Raw genomic sequence first — 23,738 nt, 5'->3', positions numbered from 1 at the left:
CCTGCCTTTGTTAGTTTGAAATAACAGCTTCAGAGCAAAACTAGTGTAGTAGCCTGTACTTGTGTGAACATCACCTACAAAAAATGAAGTGAAATGTTTATGTGGCTATTAGGGTAAATACTAAGTCAAAACACCATGCAGCTCCTTACCATTTCTTAATGAGGCCAAAGAGTGACTTGCTGCAGATAACTGTACAAAGAAAGCAGATTCAGCCACAGGAAAATTCCTTTTTAAAATGACCACGTAAGTTTAATTTCCTGCGGCTTACCTTGCCTTTATGTCAAGGCCTATACACAAGTAATTTAAAATGTGACATTTTTTTGTAAAGTTACTCCTCCAGAAGTGTAATCTGAACGGTTCAAATGCATGTTAGCAGAGTGAAATGAATGTTGATGTCAGGAGGTCTTAGAGAAAAATAGTACAGTAGCCTTAAGAAAACAATGTTTAGAGATGTGGCAATAAACTTACTGCATTAGGATTGAGAAAATAGGCACTTTATGAAAATATTTTTAAAGCTTGTTTTTTACCAGCTTTAAATATGAGCCAATCGTACATGTCACCACCTGCTTCTGTTATTTAATATGAAAAAAATCACAAGTTTTACAAACAATTGTTGGTACTTTGAAGACTACTACAAACCTAAAGGAGGTTGCTTTTATTTGAGATTGTCAGCTGCATAGGTTGATTAGAGCAGAACATTTGCAATGTAAGCCCATTTTTAAACAAAAGAAGTTATCCTCCTTGAAACAATGGTGAGCAGTTGCGTCATCTTTTATTCTTTAAAAATAGTACACTTGGGTTTTTGAAAATCATCAGTAAGTATTTCCTTTGCCAGTTCAGTGCCTCTGGGATAAAGTAAAACAGCTTAAATATTCAGTGCTCGTGCAAGATACACCAATAGAGTTACACTACTACACACATTTCCAGATCGTGTATTCAGCTTTATTCTGTTACATAAGAGTTGGTCTTCAAATGCTGGAGCACTATGATAATTCAGCTTTTTCCTTTAGTTGATCTTTCATACATTGATTTTAATTCTTAGCCTTTGATACTGGTTTTTGAGTAGGGAATTCTCACAATTTGAAGGGTATATTCTTATCTGATGCAGGAATGACAAATTAATGCACATCCTTGCTTTCTTTAGTTGGCCCCATCAGAGAAAGAGATGATGCAGTAAGAAAGTTGAGGGGAAGAAAGATTCCAGCTAAAGTAGAGCATTAGTAGTCATCAGCTAGAAAACAGAAAAAGGGTTAAGAGAGAGAAGTTAGATTTTCATAACAGGAAAGATGCAAGAAGACTATCTGAGATTTAAGCAAATTAAAATGCTAGCTCTTACTTTCAATTGTGAGAATACAGGTGCTAGCAGCTGAGCCTCTGTTGTTCACTGCTTTACACATATATTCCCCTTCATCTTCTGGGAAGGTTTCTGGCAAGTAAAGGCAGTAGGTTTCTCCTCTTTCAATATATTGATAGTCCTCAGAGTCCTGCAACATCTCCCCTTCAAACCACCATGTAACTTCAGGTTTTGGTTCTCCAGTAATTTTAACTGTAAATCTTACTGGCTCGCCATCAACAACTGATGTGTTTTTCAGTGGCTTCTTGAACCAGGGAGCTCCTGATCGAGCTTGATCCTCATCTTCACAAGTAGAACCATTAATAATGCTTCCCTCTTCTTCTTCTTCCTCTTCCCTTTTCTGTTTTAAAATAAGTTGATTTAAAACATTTAAAGTGTCAATAGCACTATGACTGTTAGTGATATGTTTGGTTACAAGTTAGTGTGTTTCTCAGAAGGGGAAATTCCACATCTGTCCTCAGTACATAACAATGCACCCAATCTGGATATGCCACAGGCAGTAAAGTGCATTTTAATGAGGCTGGAATGTTGGTATAAAATACAGGCATGAGTGTCAATTCCATTTTCAGACTATTCACGGGATGTCATCACCTCTCTTCGCAGTGTCTTGTACGCTTGTAGTGTTCAGGCTAGGTCGGATGGAGCTTTGAGCAGCCTGATCTAATGGGAGGTGTCGCTGCCTAAATCGGGGGAGTCAGAACTAGATGATCTTTAACGTCCCTTCAACCCAAACCATTCTTTAATTCCATGGAGAATATGTGCAAACACCAAAAGCAATTACATATTATTGCAGCAATGCTTAGTACTTGCTGGTAGTGTTGCCTACAGTAGTAATTAGAAGCTAAGTTAAATGACACAACTGGAGAATATTATTTTGCAATTTATACCTTCTGTAATGCTGCATCAATTTCTTTTTGTTCAAACTGCATACGTAGTAATTTCTGTTCCTCAATCCTCCTCTGCTCCTCTTCTTCTCTGGCTCTTGCCATTTGCTCAAAACGAGCCTTCATGTTTACTTTGTGAGTAAATGGAGCCTCGGATTTCTTGGCTGGTGTCACATCTACGTCATCATCCTTGGAAAATAATAATTAAAAACAGGGCTTAACTCTTATGATTGCCTTACACATATATATGATAGTAAAACTAGTTTTGTTTTCCCAGAGGCCACATAGAGACCTGGTTTTTTTCCAGAGGCTTGTTTCAGTTCAGGATAAATCTCGTAATAGTTCATCCCAGAGATAGGACAAGATTTTTGCAAATGTACTTTCAAAAATGATAGGTAAAAAAGTACTCCTATAGTTTTATTCATATAGAAGTTGAGCACTTCTTGGCAGTTGTATATCCTCAGTTTTCGGAGTTGTTATGCCATGCATGATGTTAGCATGGGTTCAACACCTAAAATGGTTGCCCTTATGGAAACAACGAGTGTCAATCATTACATTAAAAGCTCACAGGTAGGACAGGCTTTGAGCTGATGCCAAAGTGACTCCTGTGGAGAAGAGCCAGAATGAGACTCAGATCAGGCTTAGTACTGTTAAAATTTTACATTTTGTCACAAAAGTTCTCATTGAGTTTATGGATTACAGACCACTTTGTCAATGGGCTACACTGATATTTCCATTTACTGGGGTTTCCCCTCTGAAAAACCAAAGGTTCTGGTCTGAAGTGTATAGATAAGTAGGCACCCTCTTCTGCTCTGCCCGGAGTGACAGAGACTTGATCTTCAAATGGTATTGTTTGAGTGGAGAAGCAGATGAGTAATAGATAATTCTCAGATAAGGATGTTTTAAGCCCTCTGATGGGCAGGTTTCAGGTTAAAATGTTGAATTGTAGGGCTTTGAGCAGAAAAGCAGAACTCTGCTTGACCAAATCACTGATAATAAAGTGGTGCTGTTTCTGTAAGGGATGCTGAGGTGTGATATCCTTAAGCATCCAAAGGACGGAATGGGAAAGAAGGGAAAACATCATTTTGGAAACAGCAAAATTTGATGAAAGCAGCAGCATTGTCCACTCCTGGTTAAGTAGATCATTAACATACAGAATTAACACAATGCAACTTACCTCTTGAAATTTTTCAGCTTCCCTTTCTCTTATTTCTTCATCCATTGCTCTTCTCTTTGCTCGCTCTTCTTCAATCTTCTTCTGTATTTCTTCTTGAGACAGTTGTCCTATTTTTTCAAACTTGCTTTTTAAATTCTTTGCCTGAATAGAACCACTTCTTTTTAGCTTCATCAATTCTTCATACTCTTTGCTTAACTCAAAAGTTTCAGACTCTTCTTCCAGCTGTTCAGAAATTACAGAATGTATAAGATGGAAAATGCCTTCATTATTTCTACTACCCATTCTCCCCCCCAGATGGTATAATTCAATACATTACAGTTACATTACTTACTTGAAATCAGTAGAGACCTTTCTCCTGTATTTTTTTTCCTTGCTCTCTCATGATGAATGTGTTTGTATCATATCTCAAGTAAATACAGATTTTAAAATAACCTTGCTTGAATATGCCATTTTTTCAAGGATTAACTGCCCTTCATGGATTTGGAAAGCCAGACACAGACCAGTACAAAAAACTTACTAATCCAGAGTCCAAAATTCAGCTCTACTTACTTGCAATTTGATATTAAATAATCCTCTAAAATACAGCTGATTTGTTTTAAAAAAAACAAACAAAAACCCACTCTTTTTTATATTTTTAAAATTCAGTAAAAAGTAAATGGCATTTCAGGATGTTGTGCTGGAAAAGAAAGGGCAGTTGTGGATCCTGTAGTCAAACAACATCTGAAGCTGTAATTACTGGTATTTTTCCTCCCTCCTTTTATAAACTGACATGGTAAAGGTGTACATGCATTTTAGCTGGGTGTCCTTGTCTCTCGCTGCTTCCCCAGGATTAGCTGAGAACATCATAAGCTAATGCCTTTACTACTTGCTCGAGCTTTGCAACAAAAACAATAATAAATGAATGTCATTCTCTAACATTCAAAAGGGAATAATAAAGAATTGCCACCGACAGCTAAACTGAAGTGTGAAGTTGATGAATGTGATGTTTTAAACATTTCATTCCTGATGTGATGAATGGGATTACATTGGAATGTAAAGTAGATTTTTTGTGTGATTTTTAAAATCAACTGTGACAGTCTTCAAACCCTTGATACACCAGTTAGAAAAAAGTTGAGCCCACTGTATTTTTCACATTAGGTAGCACAGTATTTCTGTGAGGAAAAGCAAGAATTTTACCCTTTCCTACTTCTGTTTTTGTATTGTCTTTTGGGAACTAGCTATTTCTGTTCTCACAGTATAAATATTATCTAATCACTTTAATAATAGTCCAGAATTTTCAGAAATTACTGCAAAACCGCATTACAGATTTGTAACTGTACTTCTGAGGTAGCAAGGGATAACCACATTTTCCTGGTAGATAGTGATAAAAATGTCATTCTATACAATGTTTTAAAAAATACGGTTTTCTATTTTTCTTTCACATAATGTTGAATGTATTAACTTAAAATTTCTCTCAAAGGCATTTTTCTTTGCAGTCTTAAACTTCGAGATTTTAGTAATGAAGTGATATTTTTATTCAGAGCATGCTTAACATACAGTTTGATGTACAAACCTCTCCCATTTCTTGTCTCAGCTGCTGAAATTCTTGCCTTTCCATTTCCAACTTTTGCCTTCGCTCTTCTTCTGTGCGCCTCTTTTCTTCTTCCATTTTTTGTCTCAGCAACTCCTCAAAATTAATTTCCAGTTTACCAGGTATGAGAGATTCTTGAGAAAAGGTTTTAAACATTTCTGGTGATTCATCATCCAGCACCTGCTGGAAATTCAGAGCATTAATTATATCTGTGATGAAATCACAGCATTGTTCAGACACTTCTGGTACATAAAGATCAGTGACTATTTTGTCACATCAGCCCCAGCACAGAAAGGTGCTCTGTGCCAATGTGGGTATTCCTCTAATGGTGTGGGAGGGAGTGGTTTGGGGGATTTTGTTTGACTTTTGTTATAGCACTAAACTTTTATAATGAAGATTAGGTGTTTTTTTCAAAATGCAGTATTTTCCCTCTGCGGGGGAGGATGCCCTCTAAATGCACCTTTAGGACCTGAAGCAATTCATTCTTGATTACTTCAGACAAAGTGTTTGTGTTTAAATGTCATTGCTCTTGACGCTGAAGTACATTTATCTGTAATCTTTTTCTTAAGCAATCTGAATTTTATTCATGTTCTAAAGCAGTATCAGTATTCCCAGTAAGGAAACTGAACAGAACATTCAGAAGCAGCTCTTCTTTGTGCAGAAATTGTTTATGCTGTTATGTGGCCAGTTTATTGGTTTATACACCCACCAGCAAGGGTTTCCTCCTTTCCCTGTCCTTGTCTGGCTTCAGAGTAGGGTTAGGCTTGGTTGGCATTAGGAGCAGCTGGCCTGTCTTTTAGACTAATTCGTAAGATAGTAGGGCCTAGGAAAGGCACTTTTCATTACTTCCAAAGCAAGAAGTGCAAGAACTAATACTTTACCAGACTGAATGTGGTGAAGCACTAAAATACGAAGCTGAATGCTACAAAAGCAGCCAGCAGTGACAGTGAGTTATGCAGGAATTTTAATGTAAGCTTCAACTGACATGAATATATGTTTGTGCATGTAACTATATAAACTTATGAACAGAGATTGTCTCAACAGGAGTGTTCTGTAGGTAAAGGTGAGGTGAGGCCAGGCACTGATCAGGTACTGAACTGGGGATGATATGGCTTTTGGCACGGTTTGATCATCACAGGCTTTAGAGGCCTTGTGGCAAACATGAGAGCGCAATGTGCCCTAAGTTATAGGCATTCACAACAGCAGTAATCAGTCAAATGATAGAAATTATTAAAGGAGCAACATTGCCATTTGAGAAGATGCTCTGACTATAAAGTGACAGAAAAGACATTTCTTGTAAGAACCTTTGGTACTACTTCTATTTATTGCTGCTTACTGCCATTGTAACCCACACCTTTCTCTGTGTCGGTGTTATCTTGGTTCACACCATCTTTTTGGCCTACTTTGCCCATATCCTCTTTATTTGCCACAGCTTTTTCAGTAGTTTTTTAGCCCAATCCCACTCAGATTCTGCTATTAACTACAGGTTTTACTCAGATATTCCCTCTAAGCTTAGAGCTGGACTTCAGCACCATTCCCTCCATTCTTCATTTGTTTTGTGTAATATGAGCATATTTGTTGAAATTGTGTTACAGAGAAGTGAAGTCAAAAACCAAAGCTGTGAACTCTTTCCTGTAGTGGAAGCGATGCCCTGTAGTTTTTAGAGGCTGCCCATAACTAATTAGCAAAGAAACATGAAAGTCTCTTGCTGTGATGCATTAGTTTATAAGCTCATCACTTCAAGAAGATACTGAACCTAAGTGACCACAAGAAGCATCAATTCAGGATTTGCCCACTGGAGTTCAAAAGCTGTGCATGTGAGCAAGCACTAACAGCTGTTTCTCTATTTCTGACTTACTATGTTACGAAAAGACAATGAGCCACCTTTTCCCTGGTTAAAAACCACAAAGATTTAGCTGAGTTGTGTGATGTACAAAACCCCTGTGGTTAGTTCAATAAATATTTTAGCCATATTTTGTGAAATTAGGCCATCCTTTTTTTTTTTTTTCTGCGAAGTGGAAATGGTAGTGAGAAACATTCCTGTAACAATCATGGTTTGCAGCATGGTCAACAAATATTCAGAGGGCAAACGGGGAAAATTTTTTTTTTTGTTTATTTGTGCTAAGACAGGTGTTTTTGCAGTCTGTACTAGAAAAAGATTGATGGGGGTGAAAGACAACTGCTTCCATGTAAATATGATCTCACTGACGCTGGGGAGCATGGAAGTAGCACGAGCAAATATGAAATAGGGAGATCCAAAAGGAGGTGGCATTTGTGTTTTCCAGCCACAATACTACCATTTCTGCATGTGCATACTTCCAAAACTAAATTAAAATGAATGAACATTAAAAAGTTCCCGGAATAGCAGTTTAATGCTCATTTTTACTGCTTTTGTAAGAGAGGACTATTTTATTTTTAAGCATTTTAGGACGTCTTCATTGCTGCTACATTTTGTAGCCATGGGAAATAAGGAAAAAAGAGGGTTCTATTCTGTTGCAAGTAGTAGAAAATGTAGTATTTGTATTCAGGATGCTGCTTAACAGAAAACTTTTAAGTACATAAATGCTGAAAATAGATTTCAGTAAATTTTTTAATTACAGACCACTTCCACTGTCTGCAAGTAGAGCAGTCACAGCCTCTGTGCTGCATCTGATGGGTTAAACCGTGTTTGTCAGTGACATTTTTCTTGCCTGGATGCTTGAGTTTAGGTTCTTGCTACACTGAGCCCAAAAAAAGTTTCTCAAGAAAGCAGGAAAAAACAGAAGCAGCACATACTTTCTGTGCTTTCTTCAGTTCTCTACTGCCTTTTCACAGAACTGTGATGGCAGAAATCTCCAGTAGTATTCTTCTGTTGGTTTGAGGTTATTTTTAATTTGCATTAGGTTCTGTTTTCTTTCTTTGGAGATTCAGACAGACACTATTTTTCAGTACAATATAAAATATAAATTGTAGCTTTTCTAGGTAGTTTTTCAGCACAAGACTTGTCTTTGGCCCAACTTCCAGGCAGAGGGAGCCCTGCCAGCAGTATCAGTATTCATACAAAATTTTCATTTCTCTCCCAAGTATTGCTTTGAGTGATCAAGAAAAGGTTATGGGGCACACAGTTGGTAATTCCCAGTTCAGCCACAGAGGATGTAGGAAGATGCTACCAGATGCCTGAGTTATTCCACACTTAGAGACTGGCAGGTCCTGCCCTCCCTTTTTGAACAAACACTATTTCGTTCTAGTTTATATCTGTGTAATTCAATGCTATGTTTCCTGATATCCACCAATAAGTAACTGGCTTATACCAAAAGCCTGCAGAGTCTTGAAGTGGTTGGAGTAAGTATGAAGACCACAGTTAAAAGCTCTGTGGCCGCTCTTTTTCTATCTTTTTTTTTTTTTTTAATAGAAATAATAGTTGCTAACCTCTGAAATCAGGCGTCTTTCTGCATTTTCAGGTAGTTTATGTCAGTCCTAAGCCCCTGAAAATTTGTCTCCAGTATAATCCTACTCAAATTTTACAAGTCGTTGCATATGACAGAAATCTGCATTTGTTGAGACAAGATAGTATCACAAGATGTTTTAATGGTAAACACCACAAGTTATTTTTTGTTTTTCTCTGAACAAGCATTAAAAACATCAAGTATCTGAGTTCAACATGTTAATTTTTTCTCCCTAAAGAGCCACAGATTATTGGAATATTCATATTTGCAGTGAGCATTTTTCTACTATGCTATTAATTGTGCTTTTGTAGTAAGAGACGATTGGTGGACACCGTGTAAAGGTAGGGGAATAAACTTGGAGCTGTAAAAGATATTGCTCTTCCCAAAAAAACCCAAAACAACAAACCCTCCTTGTGCTTCCCAAGTATGTTGCACCTAGCCCATTAATACCCACTGGATATAATACCTGGTTTTGACTAAATTATCTGAAATCCTCTCTAGGCTGGCTGTGAGGAGCGATTGTTCTCTGATTAATTTTGGTAAATGAAACTTGACTAGTTTACCCCATTACCTTCTAATAAATAGTGAGGTGAACTGATTGATGAAAGAGTTGAAGCATGTATCCTAACTATTTAAAGATTTTTTCCAGAGTTTCCTTCCAGGTTGAGATTTAGGTAAAAATTAATCTCTATGCTAAATCAAAATACCATACCATGTTCTTCCTTGCTTCAGCAAACGCTCTTTTCTCCTCTTCTATGCGTCGTCGTGCATCCTCCTCTGCTTTCCTCTTTTCCTCTTCTCTCCTCTGTCTTTCTATTTCCTCAAAACTGAGTCTGAGTTTACCAGGGCGGAGTTCTTTAACAGCATTTTCAGATTCTTCATCACCACCTTCATTTATCTTAAGAGAATAGGGAGAGGAAAACGTAAATAGCATTTACCCAAAGAAAAAACTGTTCTTTCTAGTAGATAAAAACTCTGTTCCTTTCTGATCTTTTATAAATACTGTTTTCTCCTTGAGGGAAAAATGCATGAAGAGTTAGGTTCCTGTGAGAAACATTTTAGTCTTTGTTTTAGCCAGGAGAGCGAGAAAAGATATTTTCAGCATCCTACACATAGCTGTTACAGTTTTTAAAAATCCGTTGAATGTGTAATTCAAAGTGTTACTAGGAAGAGGCTGGACAGTTAAGTACATACTTTATGGTCTCATTGTTGGATTGTTTACTGTAAATCATTCTCTATTCTCTTTATTTACATCGTTTTCATAGATGTGTATACCATCAAGTCTTTTTGTTTGTATGGAAATCTCTTTCATCAGTGCACCAGTTAAAGAAATGCTGTGCAGTCTTATAGCAAAACTGAATCAGTATTTTGCTATTATTTCAGACTGAGATTTTTGTTTCTTTTCTTTTTAGACATTTAATCATCACTGAAGAAAAGGAATTGAGATACTGTGATCTCTTCACTATAGCTTCTCTCCAGTGAACACTTACCTGCTAAGAGAAGCCTGTGGTTTGCAAACTGCAATCAAGAACCCCTTTGAGAGGACATCCCAGAGTACTTTATCTGTTAATGGAGGAAGTAGACTGGGAGCTGTCAGAGTACTGATAATCCAGATCTCTATACTGTGAGCAGCCCTGGGACTGGTATGTGGGGTAGCCCATTAAGGGAATTAGAGAACTCTTTTGTCTGAAATTTGTAAGGGAAAAAATAAAAGAATTGAAGGAAATTAACTGCTGAATTCTTAAGAAAAATGTTTACTTCAAGTTTTGACATCCACTGGTCAGCAGGTATAACTTCATGTTAGAAAATTTCTTTTGATGTGGACAATTTGTAAATTTTTTCGTATTACTTCATAAATAAATGAATAAGCATAAGGAAGAGAGATGTGAACAAATCTTCAGTTAGAACACCTAAGTGACTTCATGAAGTTCACTCTCCTTCAGTTTCTTTGCTCTTCTCCTTCACTAGAATCCTTTGCCCAACCCCAAACAAAAAAGAAAAAAGTGCATTATTGACATAATGGCAAGGTTATTGGTGGGAAACAACAGTGATCTATTAGAGGTGGAGGTGAAGAAGCAAACTATAATTTGGAGATCTCCCTAAACCTAGAACTCTCTCAATATGGACCAGTTGGGAATTTGTGTGTTTCAGCTTTCTAGATGTTCTGTGTTGGTGGTTTTGTTTGTTTCTGTAGAATATAAATGTCTTGAATGTTTTTGAAATATAATTGAAATAATGATCTAGAACTGTTTTTCCAAGACTGTTCATGCAATTATACTCTGTTAAAGCTAGCAAATTCCTATAAATAATATTTTCCAAGTTTTTATGCAAGATTAAAATCTCATTTCTTGTTAATCTTGTTTGTATGTGAATTTTGTATGTAAATTAAGAAAGTCATAGTGATCATGACTGTACAGGGGAAAAGTATTCAAATACAGAACTTTAAAAATACTATTGGAGTATGGAAAAATAAGGAAATACAGAACTAAATTATCTAGTTATCTTTGTAGTAACCTGTGATTCATTCAGTTTGATCAAAGAACAAACTATAGTGAGGTCTGTTTATAGCTGATCTAATGTAACTCTGACTTATGATAAAGAACACAGATGGAGGCAGTTTTCCAAGTAATAGAAAACAGGATCTGTGAGCTGCATTTCTGACAGTTTGGGGGACTTCATTGAGTAATTTATAGTATGTTGTTGTTTATGTCAGTACATACAAAAAAACTGATCTTTTTTTTTTGCATTCGTTCAAAAGAGGAGATTTGTAATTTATGTATATTTCTATCACATTTACAAATAAATATGGGGATAAGAAATGGCATTCTGTTCCTACAGAATGTTTGCATCAAAAACTTGTCACTGAACCATCTGCAGCACTACAGAAGAAAACAGATAGCCACTCATCTTGAAGTCTTACAGCTTAAGGTACTACAAAGTGTAGACAGAGAATCTGGCAAAATCAAAACACCTGTATTCCTTGGGTTTACTAAAAGAATATCTAAAGCATTATGCCAATATGGTTACTGAGAACAAAGGCCAAAAATGTCTTTCAAAAACTTATTTCCAGAGTCTTAACAGCTAAAATAAAGTTAAGGAATAAGAAAAAAGAAGAATCCCGTAGAGGAAAGAATGTAAAAGCAATGTGCAGATTCTGTACCGACAGGAAGACGTGCACTTACCATTCGCTGCCTGGCTTCCTCAAAGGCACGTTTTTCCTCTTCCAAACGCTGCCTTGCTTCTTCCTCTGCTTGCCGCCTTTGATTCTCCTGTCTTTGTCTTTCCAGTTCTTCAAATGTGACTTTCAGCTTACCGGGAGACAGAGACTCTTGAGTTTCACTGTTTTCATTTTCACCCTGTGTAAGAAAAATGAAACAGTTGTATCTTAACCCAATAAGTATCTATTATATAGGTATTTTTGAATGACTGGTTTACCTTGACAAATGAAAGGCACTTGGGTTCCTTAAGGAATTGGTTTTGTTCCTCATATTTTAGCTTGATTTCTTCATCCTGTGTCTTTCTTTGTTCTGCTCTCTCCTTTCCTGTGTTCTCAGAAGTTATTTTCATCTTCCCAGGTGTCCTGGTACTTTTTACAGGCACTACTGTAACTAGCAGTGAATCATCCCCTTCCTGTCCAAAAAGATATTTATTATATTTTCATGAAACTTGACTTCTAGGTAGACTCATTTCTTAATGAACCTGCTGGTTTAACCTGTGTGCACCAAAGCTTCCAAAGGATTTGCTTGTATTGAATATTACCCACAAGAATAAATCCACCTGCCTGTGGCAGTCACTAATTTTCTTCTAATACATGAAGAGTATCAAGAACTGAATTATATTTTAAACATAATGGCTGGCAAACTCTTTAATTTCGTTATAGGTTTTCATTAACTGTTTGCCATAAAGACTCAAGGTTTGGGAAAGAACAGGTGTAATTTTGAATACACAGCAATTGTAACCACACTCTACTTCCAGTTTTACATTTATTATGTAAATGATAATAAACTGTGGCTAGAATAAGCCAACAGCTCAACACAGAAATATATCATTTGTAATTTCTAATAAGTAATTTGTCAGGTACAGTAATTGTTTTTTTGAAGGATGTTGCTCCTCCAATTCTATTTTTACAATTTATTTGCCAAAATATAATTTACCCATATTTTTCCCCCATCGAATAAGTTAAAACTGATGAATTTGCAGGTTTAGTTTTTTCTTTCCGAAACTGTAGTAGAAGTGTGATTTTCTTGTGTTAGTGAAAGACAATAGAAAGCTTTAGACACAGCTTTTTCAAATAAAACATTTATTTGCAAGACTTAAAATCAAAACCCATATGGTATATTAGTAAAAAAATAAAAAAGTTAACTGATTGGGATGTTCAAACATCTATATATTTTCAGAATCCCCCTTTAATTTCAAGTTTAAGGCAAAGAGCTTTTAAGATAATTCTTTGCAAAGCCAGAGGACTTAAAAGAATCATTCCCAATATATATCAAATAATTCTGGTGGCTTTGAATATTTACATTTTAGATGTTTTTGACTAACCACAAACTATTCATAGTCCAGGCTCTGTTTCAGACTTTAATATATTGATTTCAAGTACAGAGGTAGTTCCATATACATTAAAAATTTGTTAGCTCCTTGGCTGAACTTTAATTAGGTATTTGTGTGCTGTCTTCTAAGTTTTCCCAACCCAAATTACAATAATAAAACAAAGTGAATAAAAATGTAGGTGAACATTTCTTTAAAAAAATCTGATTACCTCAGCTGCTGATTCACTTCCCGTATTGTTAAAGTCATCAATCTATTAAATGAGAATTTCATATGATTACATTGATTTGGCTCTTTGCCTTAGAGTTGCAAACATAGAACTGGAAATTCTTTTTGTATCAGTGATATGGATGTAGCACATAAATTCATGGATCTGGTAATGACTGAAGCTCTGTTGGAATACCTCAGATGGGTCAGCTTGTCAAGGAAGAGGCAACAAGACATAAAGCATTCCACACAAAATCTGTTAAAGCATTGTCAACATAGTGCTGAGCCAAGAACAGTGCTTGAGATGTCCATTCTTCATTTAAACATTCCAGAATTGGGTAAAAAAAAAAATTAAAAATCTAAAGCATAGTAATTGATTATTTCTGATTCCAGTGACATTGTCTTCCGCTCAGCTCCTGAAAAAAGCCTAATGCTGTGCTTGCTTCCTGTGGTGTACCTGTGTTATGGTCTAAAATTACCATACTTCTTAAAATTCTACATGTATGTACTTCTGCCTTGCAGAATACATGCTCGATGCCATGCCAATTAAAAGTACAGTTTTAACAATGTTAGAAGTTCTAGTAGAAAAGACTATCCAAAAACTGACTTCTCCTATAGCACTGCTTTTCATTTCTTACAACAAATTCAAACCTAAGTTACATACCACTGTCATTTGGTTAAATAGAAATTTGCATATGTTTTTAGTCAATCATTTAAATGTTTACACTGAAGAAAACTTGCAGAAGGAATTAAGTTTGATATCTCTTCACAAAATTCTACAAAAGACAGAATTTGCTTTATTGGTATCAACAGAAGTTGGAGTCTGTTCATATATTATATATATATATATAAATATATACACACACACACACACACACATATATATATGCAGTGATTATTCACAAAAATGGCAAAGTAATAAAACATGACCTTGATCATCATGATTTATTATTTCTACTGCATTTTGTCTCATTTTTGCCTGCCACTGCTATTTTCTTACTGCTTCTTGCTTGCCATAGTTCATGTATCACTGAACTCTATTCACTGACTTACAGGCAAAGGTTGTCTAAAGTAAGAGTTCATAAAATACAAGAAACATTTTTAAATTAGTTTAGTAAACTCATATGCATATGACAGCAAAATTTGTGCCTGGTTCCTACCAGGTTCATGCCTGCCCAGTTTCATCTGCAACTCAGCTTCAGAGCTTAAAACTGTTTCTGTAAAGAAATGAAGACTCCCTGAACATTATGTCTCACTTCCACCCCACTGAGTATCTCCCATGTAAATCAGAAATCTTAAGATCAGATCCTTCTGACAATACAAAATGTTTCTCATGTTTACTGTTTACAATTACATCCTGACTGCTGTGATCAGATGAACATACCTCCTGTGCCTTTTTTGCCAATTCTCTTTGAATTTTTCTTTTCTCAATCATATCTTGTTCAATTCTGCGCTTTCTTTCTTCTTCCATTCTTTTTCTCTCTTCTTCTTGCCTTTGCTTCTCCATTTCTGCAAATTTGCCTTTAACGGTTCCTGTGGACAAGAAATGCACAGCTCAGCAGTTACATCCAACACTTACCCAGTGAATTCTGTGGCCTTTAAAGTTGGGCCTCTCTTACCTATGAGCTTTGGAACATAACCCTTTTCTATTTTAGATAGTTTGGTGTCATCATCTTCATCAGATCCAAGCAGTTCTTTCATCTGGTTGATGTAAAACAGAAAGTAAACTGTCTTTATAACTTAAATGAAAACCCAGTATTATTGTCTTCAAATAATGTGAATAGATTTTCAGATATAATATTAAATATTAATATAACATGAAATATTAGCAAAGAAAATAACCTCCTGCTTTCTCCTGTTCCATTCTCTCTCTCTAACATATTGTTCTTTTCTTCTTTGCTTTTCATCTCTAGATCTCCTTTGATTTCTTTCTTCCCTTGCTTTCTGCATAGCTTCAAATTTATCCTTTACATCACCCTTGTGAAGCTTGGGCACATACGACTTTTGGACGGGTTTAGATGAAGAAAGCAGAATCTTGATGAAGATATAGAAGAAATGAAGATAAGAAAAAGAAAGTTGAAACAGATAGACAGAAATATTCTGATAGATTCGATTAGAAAGAATGTAAGAACATAAAACAGAAGTGCAACTGAGATCATGAACTTTGTGCCACGAGCCATCATCAGTTAAGCATCATTGTTCATAAATAGTCATAAATACTGAAATATCCAAAACAACATTCAGCATTATATTAAACTATTAAATTAGATACAGGCTTATATTGTTGCTTTCAGTCTTAAGCAGTCACCAAAGGCATGCTCTGCCCCTAATATTTAAAAGAGATACAAAGACATAGATGCATAATACAATAGGTATGGGGTTTTTTCTGCAACACTTCAACAGCCATCTATAGTTTTAAAATAAACAGTAGTATTTCTTAATTTAAAATTTCCAATACATTATATGCTTACTTTTTAATACCTAGAGAAAACGAGGAGCCCAGTGATTTTATGTTACGAAGTGCAAAGATCCCTGGACTATCAGGGCTCTGATACTGATACAGCAAATGGACACTTCTTTGCCAGTGATTGCTCTGTGAGTGTCCAAACACCAAAGGTTCCCACATTCAGAATTACTGTGAAGTTTTCTCCTTTTACAGTGATGACAACAGAAATGTTCTCAACGAAGTCATACAAGAAAACTGACTAAAAACATGCTGTGTTTCATATTTTTCCACCTACATCAGAAGTTTTTGTTCCTGCTACTCAGTAAGTCTACGTAGAAGAAATACTTGAAGTAGCCTATTAGATTTACATTTTAGAATCAGATGTAAATATTGCCCAGAATTTTGCCACTAACATTTAAACCTTCTTCATATTTCATTGCATTTATTTTGCCCTCCTCCATGTTTTTTTAATAAAAACATAATTCACAGATTCCATCAAATCTTAAGCTACTTAAGTCTGCTTTCATTGTCTAAAAATAATACCAGCTGACTTTCAATATAATTGTCCTTTACTATTATTTGTTATTATTAATTACAATTATTTGTAATTGCTACTTTTGCAAGCATCAGTTATAAATTATTACATTGCCTTGATTACTTTAAAATTGGTACATACCTCAGTTTTCTGTGCAATGTCATTCATGGTTACTGTATTGTGCTCTGCACCTGGTATGTTTAAGGTGGCTTTCAGTTTCTACCTGAAAGAAACAGTTGTAGTTACATTCTTTTCCTTTTAAATGATGCTTTAACCGTCTTCCTGTAAATAAGTTTGCATAGGCTGAAATTGATGTATCACAATTTCACTTGGTCCTCTGGGGCTTTTGAAGACATGAATAGGTTCTAAGTGTGCCACAGTAATTAAAAGAACAAGCTTATGATTCACTATTCATGCTCATAACTCCTCTATACAGCCCTAAATACCGGGTTCTAATTTCCATTTATAAGAACAAACAACTTGGAGCCAAACTCTGTTGCCAAACTGCTGCTGCCGGCGCTCGTGGCAGCGCAGGGAAAGCGCCGCAGCTCCGGGCTGTGAGCGGGGCTGCGGCTGCCGGAGCTTTGCCGGAGCTTTGCCGGAGCTCGGGCCAGCTGCCCCCGGCCTCCCCGAGCCGCTGCTGTGCCTTCGTGCGGCTGCGGGAGGACACAAGGGCTGGGGGAGCCCCTGCGTGCACAGGTGTGGCTGCATCTCCGGCCCTTCACCCGACACACGAGTACAAAGTAATGCTGTCCCTTCTCCTGGGGGCTGTCTCCCGGGAAGAATAGTGCCAAAACCTATGAAATGAGAGAGGAAAGCCACATGCAGATAAAGCAGTTATATAATTTAGTTGTGTTCTAGAAATTGCATGGCATTTTTTAGAAGAAAATTGTTAGAAATTTTAAAGTACACTGTATTTACTAGAGAACTAATAGAAAGGCACTTTCTCTTATTTTTTTCTTTTCTTTTAAGCTTCAGATCTATCAGAGCTTGTGGGAGGAAGGAAATCCTGATGTGACTCCAGTGCTACTGCTGTCTATATTGTTCTGACCCTCTGAGTCCCAGGAAAGTCGAAAAACTCAGTGTGCCAAACATGGTGCTAAAAAGGGGCTCAAAGATTTTAAGCAAAAATGCTGGAAAAGCAGCTTACCACTGGAAGGGACTTCTTGCAGTTTAGAGGAGCTGAAGTCAGAGATTTTCATTATATGGAAAGTAAGCTCTTATTTTTCAAATTCTCTAACTGTTAATTGCAAACAGGTTATAAACACAGAAATATTGATGTCGTTTTAAAAATAATTAAGAGTTGTTTTCATGTAAACTCTTCAAAATTACACCAACATCACCAATGCTCACCAGCACTGCTGTAGCTACACAAATGGAATGGGATTCTTAGAGATGTTGAGATGTTTTTCCCAATGAAAGCAGTCACAACAGATGAAACGAGCATTTAGCTAACAACGTTTGCCCTGATTTACAAACTCTAAACTCTTCAAATTTGGCTTCAATAGAGATGTTCTGGAGAGCATTTTGGTGTTCCCTTTCAATAAGTCAGTACAAGAAGTCACACCACTCCCACCCCACTCCTTCATTTGTAGACTGATAGGAATCCAAGGCATTTCAGTTTCTCACCTGTGAACACATGAACATAAAATCACTAAGTGGCAGTTCCTATTGAGATTGTTTCAGGGCAGCAATATCATGTTAAAATTGTGTGGAGTCTAGGAAGGCAGATAATTGTATCAGCATTCTGTAGCCTGAGAGTCCCTACAGCTTTACCATCCATTTGTACACTGCAGGATTTGCATATCTCTGTAAGCTTTAGCTGGCTTCTATGCATGTAAGTAAATTCTCCACTGTGATCAGTATAACCTTAAAACTACTTCTAATCTTTTAACTTCCTTATTTCTATAAGCAGGTCTTAGAGAACATTCTCTGTTCTTTTGCTACTCTGCTCTGTTAATGGCTCCTTCCCCACTTGGAGCTGTTAACATACAGCAGCTGACTCACAGGTTTACTGCAGGAACCCATCAGAAAACAAAGGAATGTCATGAACTGGTGCAATCCTTGCACAGAAATAACCTGGGACACAGAGACCTTTTACCCTTGACATGGGGCTGGAGCAGAGAAGACTCAAATATAATCTGTCAAGAAATTCTGTTTCACCTCAACACCTCAAGGTAAGGTTACCACTAATCTTGATCACAGCAGTGTATTCTGTGGATAGAGCTTCATCTTGAAGTCATTTGAAAACTGACTATCCCAAAGTCTGGTTTATTATGTGCAATTAATTGTAAGAAGATGATGTTTGTGAGTCAAGACTGTCTCGAATCTTTGTGATAGCTCCAACTTCTTGACAGTGGGATAACAATCTGAAATTTCCTTAGAAGTGTGAATGTTGGAAGAAATTTTCTTTGCAAATTCCTGCTGTCTGAACTTCCAACAGGTTGTGGGACTTCAAGATGGCAAATACGTTTCTGCCATTTGGAATACTGCCATATCTGCTATTACTTTAGGCTACTTTCCAGTTCATTGGCATCACTAACTCTAATATGTTTGAAGGTTAGCCAGCTGGCTTTAAGGCATTTTGCCTCTGCAAGTCATCCTACCTCCACCTCTGATGCTAAAAGAGATTAATATAAAGCACCAGCACATTGCTAAACATGATACCACCATGTTTGCACTTCCATCCCTCCCCATGGTCATTAAACCTTGAGCAGGACCAGCAGCTGGACCCTGCCTAGGGCACCTCTTAGGCAGATGAGTAATTTCCAATAAAGACAATCAAAATATTTAAGAAAAAAAGAAGCACTCCTGGAGTTTTGGGTTGGGTCTGTGAGGCAATGACCACAGCTTCAGGAACAACCACTGCAGACTGAAGCTCCTTTGTATCTGCCTCACCATCAGGAGAGGGTCACAGTCAATGAATTGGGGCTGAGAAAACCCGAGTGGTTACATCAGAAGTCCTGACACCTACACACATCATGGAAGAACAGTGCCTTCCTCATCTGCCAACAACTTTGCAGAAGTATGCAATAATAGATTTTCCAACCCAAGAAACCTTGACCTACTAATTCCCTTTTGAGATGAACTAATTATATTAAGTTGTGCATTTATATGTACATACTCTTGTTTTGTATTTTCTCAGAGTTCATCTAATAAAAGCAATTATTATTTTTTTAGGCAACACAAGCCTGCCTGTTTAGTTGCTTACTTCAGAAACTATTTCTCCTACAAAGCTGTCCAATCTTAATATTCAGTCTCATCTTTTATTTCCCAAAATCAACGTACCTCAGCAGAAGCTGTAACAGCTCCTCATTGAAATTTCCCACTTGAAAAAAATCCCAGATTATAATTTTGAACATAACCATGATCAAAAAACAAGTTCAGCTTGTTACCCTTTGCCGACCTAGTCTCATCACCCCAGCATTCACCTGAAAATAGTGTAATTTTTTTTCTCTCCACATTTTATCTTTTCTACAATTAAATTACATATCTTTGATAAAGTTAGTCTGGTGTTATGAGTTTTATACTGAAAGTACCAGACTTTCCCTTTGAAAGGTCCACTCCTCAAAAAAATATTTACCTGCATTCAGTGACTGATGATCCTACCTCTGGGACTGGAAGAAAGAGAAAATGCCATTTAACCTGACTGGCTGTAATGCAGAGAGGGATTTCTAAGTTCAAGTGAAAATTTAATACAAAACCAATAATGCATAGGAAACCAGGCAACAGATTAGAAATGTTCTGTAACAAAATAAATTACTGCTTTAAAACATCTTATTCATTTACTGTAAATAGACAAGCAATCACCTCAAATATGCCTTGATCTGTTATTATCATAGCACTTTTTCTGCTTTTCGTGCAGCCTCCCTAAAATTTTACTTTGGGCAAAAAAAAGTCAAAAAAGGAAACCATTAAGGGGACACAGAAAGTTTGATAGCTCACAAGTCACAAAATCCATCTCCTTAAATTTAATTAATTTCCATTTCTGAAAGCAGGTCAGAGTCCTCAATTGATCAAAAAAAATTGTGCAGCTTTAACTAGATAAAAAAATAAAGAACATTCCCATAAATAATATAATTCGCTTTCTTTAAAAAAATTATTGTTTTTCAGGGGCATGATAAACATCCTCACGTGAGACACAAAAAATACCAGCATTTCCCTGAACTGGACACCACTCTTTACAATAGGAGTATGAAGTCAGGACTTTAAAAAAAAGGTCCAGTTCCTCTGTGATTTCTCCTTTCAGGAGGCCCCCTGCTCTCCTACTGGTGAGTTATAAATAAGCCCTTCATGGCACAGACTAAGTTACGTTCACCATCTGTCTCCTCTTTGTGATCTACTTGCAGGGAAGACTCCATTATATAAGAAAACCAAACTGAGTTTGGTTCTCACAGTTTCTGACTGTGAGAGTTGGAAACTCACTGCTTGCAGCCAAAGCATCAAGCAGAGGCAAACACAGTCCCCAGCACTGTGTTCAAACACAGTGTTGAAATATTTAACAAAATATTAAACAGAACTGGACAGAGGAGGGGAAATGGTCATAATTTATGTCCTCCCTGTAACTGGTCTGGAATGACACCAGCAGTTGTTGTACCAAATTACAGATACTGAAGTAGATACTAAAATTATCATGCAATAGGGGAAGATCCTGAGCTGGCATCAACCATCAGCTCCACTGAAGCCAGTGAGTTATGACAATTAATACCAGCTGTCTATTTTGTATAAATACAAGATGCAAAACTACTTCACTCACTTGTATTTCCATCATTAAGTGTTCGTAATTAAATACCAGAGTGTTTATGAATAAATGACACACAATTTTTCATACACAATCTTTTCCTCAATCTTTGAATTTATTACACTTCAGCATTTGTTGGGAGTCTTATTTTATTGTAGAATATTCCTTGCAGATAGTGTTATTTATAAAAACATACGTATTATAAAGGATGCCTATGTTTTATACAGCTATAAACACTCCTAATGCAACAGTGCCATTCAGCCCAGCTGTCACAAAAATGTAATCACCCTTCTCTGTACAAAAGGTCTGCTGATTCCTTACTCTCTTCTGCTACTGTGGGGTACACAGGCTCTGGAGCAAACATAGTGGGGGTTCAGAGACTGCTCTGGTAAGGGGGATGTCCTGCTGGGATCCTCTGGCCCATGATTTTATGTTCCATGGTTTCTGCTGATCCTAATGGAAGTGGCAGTAAATTGTGAACTGAGGTCTCCAAGGGAACAAAACAGGATATTTTGCCCCACACCACAGTTCCTCCATTCCCTGCTGTGTCACAGCAGCTGAAGATGAACCATGTGCTGTGTTGACATCGCTGACAGGACTTCAGAGATCAAGGTAATGCAAATACTGGCCATGAAGTGTTACTGCAATTTGTATCTTCCCCATTGACAGGACATCCTTTCTGCCTCTTCTCAGGAATGCTCTTGGCCAGCTCAGACTGAAGTAGGGGTCGTTACCCAGTGTGGTCGTGGCTTGAGCTCTGCCTCTGCCACAAAGGAGAGGTCTCCAGGGCTTCCTAGAGACACGCTGCTGCTTCCCCCTGAGCAACTCTACCCCGCTGGGGGTGCCTGTAAAAGCTGCATCATGTGTACCACCTCGACCTGAGCAGCTACAGCTGCCTTTGGTGCACAGCAAGGGTCACTTCCACTGCCCCCTGCACTGCTCTCCCAATGCCATGAGCTTTCCCCACTGCCTCCCTGCAGCCACCTTGAGCATGGCACTGGTCTTCCTTAGAGGACTTTCAAAGTTGGATAACCATATAAATGCTTGCCTGACTTCTTTCACTGAGAAAACTACTCATCCAATACATGCCAAATGCAGTCAGAGAAAGTATTCCTTACTGATGTCTTAAACCATCTACCCAGCTCTTATATTTCACCAGACTGTGCTTTCTACATATACCAGTCATATTCTCATACTTCTGCATGCTCCTTAATTGATACACTTGGCCCTTCTCTAAGACCAATTGCAATTCATCATTTCATTGGACAATTTTATAGGAGATCTAATGTCTCTTAAGACCTGAGATGTAAGGTTAAGAGTGCTGTATTTTCTATCATACAGCTATTTGCTGATTAATTTTTGAAATTCTAACATGCTTCATTAAACATGCTTTTTTCGATATTTGTTGGCTTAAAAGAAGCCCTTATTTACCTAAAACAAACATGATAATAGCATATTTGCAAGCTGTCACAGAAGCCAAATATCTTCTTCCAAGCCACTGTTTTACAGCCATCACTTCAGAGAGAAGCAGAACCAATGGACGCATTCAGTATGCCCTCGCTGCTGAGGACCACACCAACAAAACCGACCTCCTCCGCGTATAGAGACACGCGGCTTCTGAAAATCGGGGATTTACGGGATTTTCACCTAACTTTTATAAATCTCACATCACTCACCGCGGATCTCTCACGGCAGGGCGCGACGGCCCTCCCGGGCTCCGCGTCCCCCGGGCCGCCTCAGCGGGGCCGGGCGGGCCGAGCCCCGCGCACGGCAGCGACTTCGGTTAAACCGCTGCGGCCCCGAGGGACCCCGAGAGACCTCGAGAGACCCCGAGAGACCCCGCGGGACCCCGCGGGACCCCGCGCCCCGCTGGCCCCGCTGGGCGCTGCCAGTCCCGCTCCCGCAGGGCTGCGGCTGCACCGCCCCCGGTCCGGGCCCCCCCGCCGCGGCCGCGGTGCGAAGGCGCGACTGCCCCGCAGCCCTGCGGGCTGTGCTCGGCCCGGCCGCCGGCGGAGCGGAGCGGGGCGGCTCTCGGCTGCGAGAGGAGACGGCGCTCCCGCCGCGGGTCCGGCCGGGCAGGCAGCCCCAGCCCCGCCGCACGCCGGGGCAGCGGGGCCGGCTGCGGGGAGGGGAGCGGGCGGGGGGGGCCGAGCTGCGCTGTGCCCCGCGGCGGCGGAGCTGCTCTTACCTGTGCGCTGCCCGCGCTGCGGCTCGGGGCGCTCCGCCGGCGGGCGGGCTGCGCTGCCGAGCGCCCCTTGGCTGCGGCCGCCGCTCCGCCGCTGCAACTTTCCATAAAAGTCGCGACGCGCGCCCGGCGCCCGCATTCCAGGCGAGCCCCGCGCCGCGGCAGCTGGCCCGGCCCGGCCCGGCTCGAACACGGCCCTGCGGCTCGGCGCGCCGTGCCCGGCCCCTCGTTGGCCGAGAGGGGGGCGCAGCCAGCCAGCCCCCCTCCCCGCCGGCAGCAGCCCGGCCAACAGGCTAATTTTGGGCTGGAAGCAGCACCGAGCTATAAATAACCGGGGCGGCGAGGCCGCCGCTCTGCTGCGCGTCCCTGGCCCCGCCGGCCGTGCCGCAGGGCAGCGGGCGGGGGGCGGCGGAGCGCACCGGGACACACCGGGACGCACCGGGACACACCGGGACTCACTGCCCGCAGCCTCTGCCTTCGCCTTGCCCGCGCTGGTCCCGAGCACCGCGGCTTTGCCCGGCCCGGAGCTCCCCGGCCCGGTACCGCCGGGGCTGCGCCGGCTCGGCAGCCCCACACCAGCCTCACTCACCGCAGCCCCGGCCCCGCAGGCAGGGAGCGCTCCGCTGCGCTGGCTCTGCCGGCCCGCAGGGTTTTATACCTACGGCG

General features: G+C 39.3%; 2 protein-coding genes and 1 long non-coding RNA gene across 27 annotated transcripts in view; 2 read left to right on the top strand and 1 right to left on the bottom strand.

The window, feature by feature from the left end:
* The window catches only part of FUBP1 (far upstream element binding protein 1), a 33,712-nt gene extending 22,947 nt beyond the window's left edge, over positions 1 to 10,765 (top strand). For 2 of the 3 annotated variants that reach the window (XM_014872168.2, XM_088169850.1), the window contains one exon: positions 9,823 to 10,765. In XM_014872168.2, the coding sequence (XP_014727654.1) occupies positions 9,823 to 9,840 (18 nt within the window). In that variant the 3' untranslated portion in view covers positions 9,841 to 10,765. The remainder of the gene's footprint in view (positions 1 to 9,822) is intronic. The other variant, XR_015805373.1, reaches the window with a different exon arrangement.
* On the bottom strand, positions 754 to 23,738 carry NEXN (nexilin F-actin binding protein). Of its 23 annotated transcripts, none has more exons than XM_088169835.1 (14): positions 23,662 to 23,738; positions 16,288 to 16,365; positions 15,008 to 15,199; positions 14,785 to 14,866; positions 14,550 to 14,698; positions 13,170 to 13,211; positions 11,846 to 12,040; positions 11,593 to 11,766; positions 9,123 to 9,308; positions 4,968 to 5,168; positions 3,416 to 3,637; positions 2,242 to 2,427; positions 1,337 to 1,694; positions 754 to 1,231 (listed from the first exon to the last, which is right to left on the bottom strand). In XM_088169835.1, exons 2-14 carry the CDS (start codon positions 16,312 to 16,314, stop codon positions 1,218 to 1,220), a joined length of 2,028 nt encoding a protein of 675 aa, XP_088025961.1. In that variant the 5' UTR covers positions 16,315 to 16,365; positions 23,662 to 23,738; the 3' UTR covers positions 754 to 1,217. The 23 variants fall into 23 exon arrangements, with proteins under 23 accessions (XP_088025961.1, XP_088025959.1, XP_088025952.1 ...); XM_088169833.1 differs by having other exon boundaries at positions 16,288 to 16,369; positions 23,662 to 23,733; XM_088169826.1 differs by lacking the exon at positions 23,662 to 23,738 and adding an exon at positions 23,076 to 23,195.
* LOC148222810 (uncharacterized) lies at positions 15,151 to 17,259 on the top strand. Its single transcript, XR_015805379.1, has 3 exons — positions 15,151 to 15,289; positions 15,825 to 15,933; positions 17,119 to 17,259. It is a non-coding gene; the product is annotated as an uncharacterized LOC148222810 (long non-coding RNA).

Source organism: Sturnus vulgaris, chromosome 9, assembly GCF_052056855.1.
Source record: "Sturnus vulgaris isolate bStuVul1 chromosome 9, bStuVul1.hap1, whole genome shotgun sequence".
NCBI lineage: Eukaryota > Metazoa > Chordata > Aves > Passeriformes > Sturnidae > Sturnus > Sturnus vulgaris.
This window is presented reverse-complemented; position numbering and strand designations above follow the sequence as displayed.

What these genes read in the sequence shown, in the direction of transcription:
- NEXN (XM_088169826.1), bottom strand. Translation starts at nt 23,180, where the DNA reads ATGGAAAGTTGCAGCGGCGGAGCGGCGGCCGCAGCCAAGGGGCGCTCG. An exon ending in GGAACAGGAGAAAGCAGGAG is followed by an intron (nt 14,867 to 15,007) that starts GTTATTTTCTTT and finishes TACATCAACCAG; the next exon opens with ATGAAAGAACTGCTTGGATC. An exon ending in GAAGTGAATCAGCAGCTGAG is followed by an intron (nt 12,041 to 13,169) that starts GTAATCAGATTT and finishes CTTTTTGGACAG; the next exon opens with GAAGGGGATGATTCACTGCT.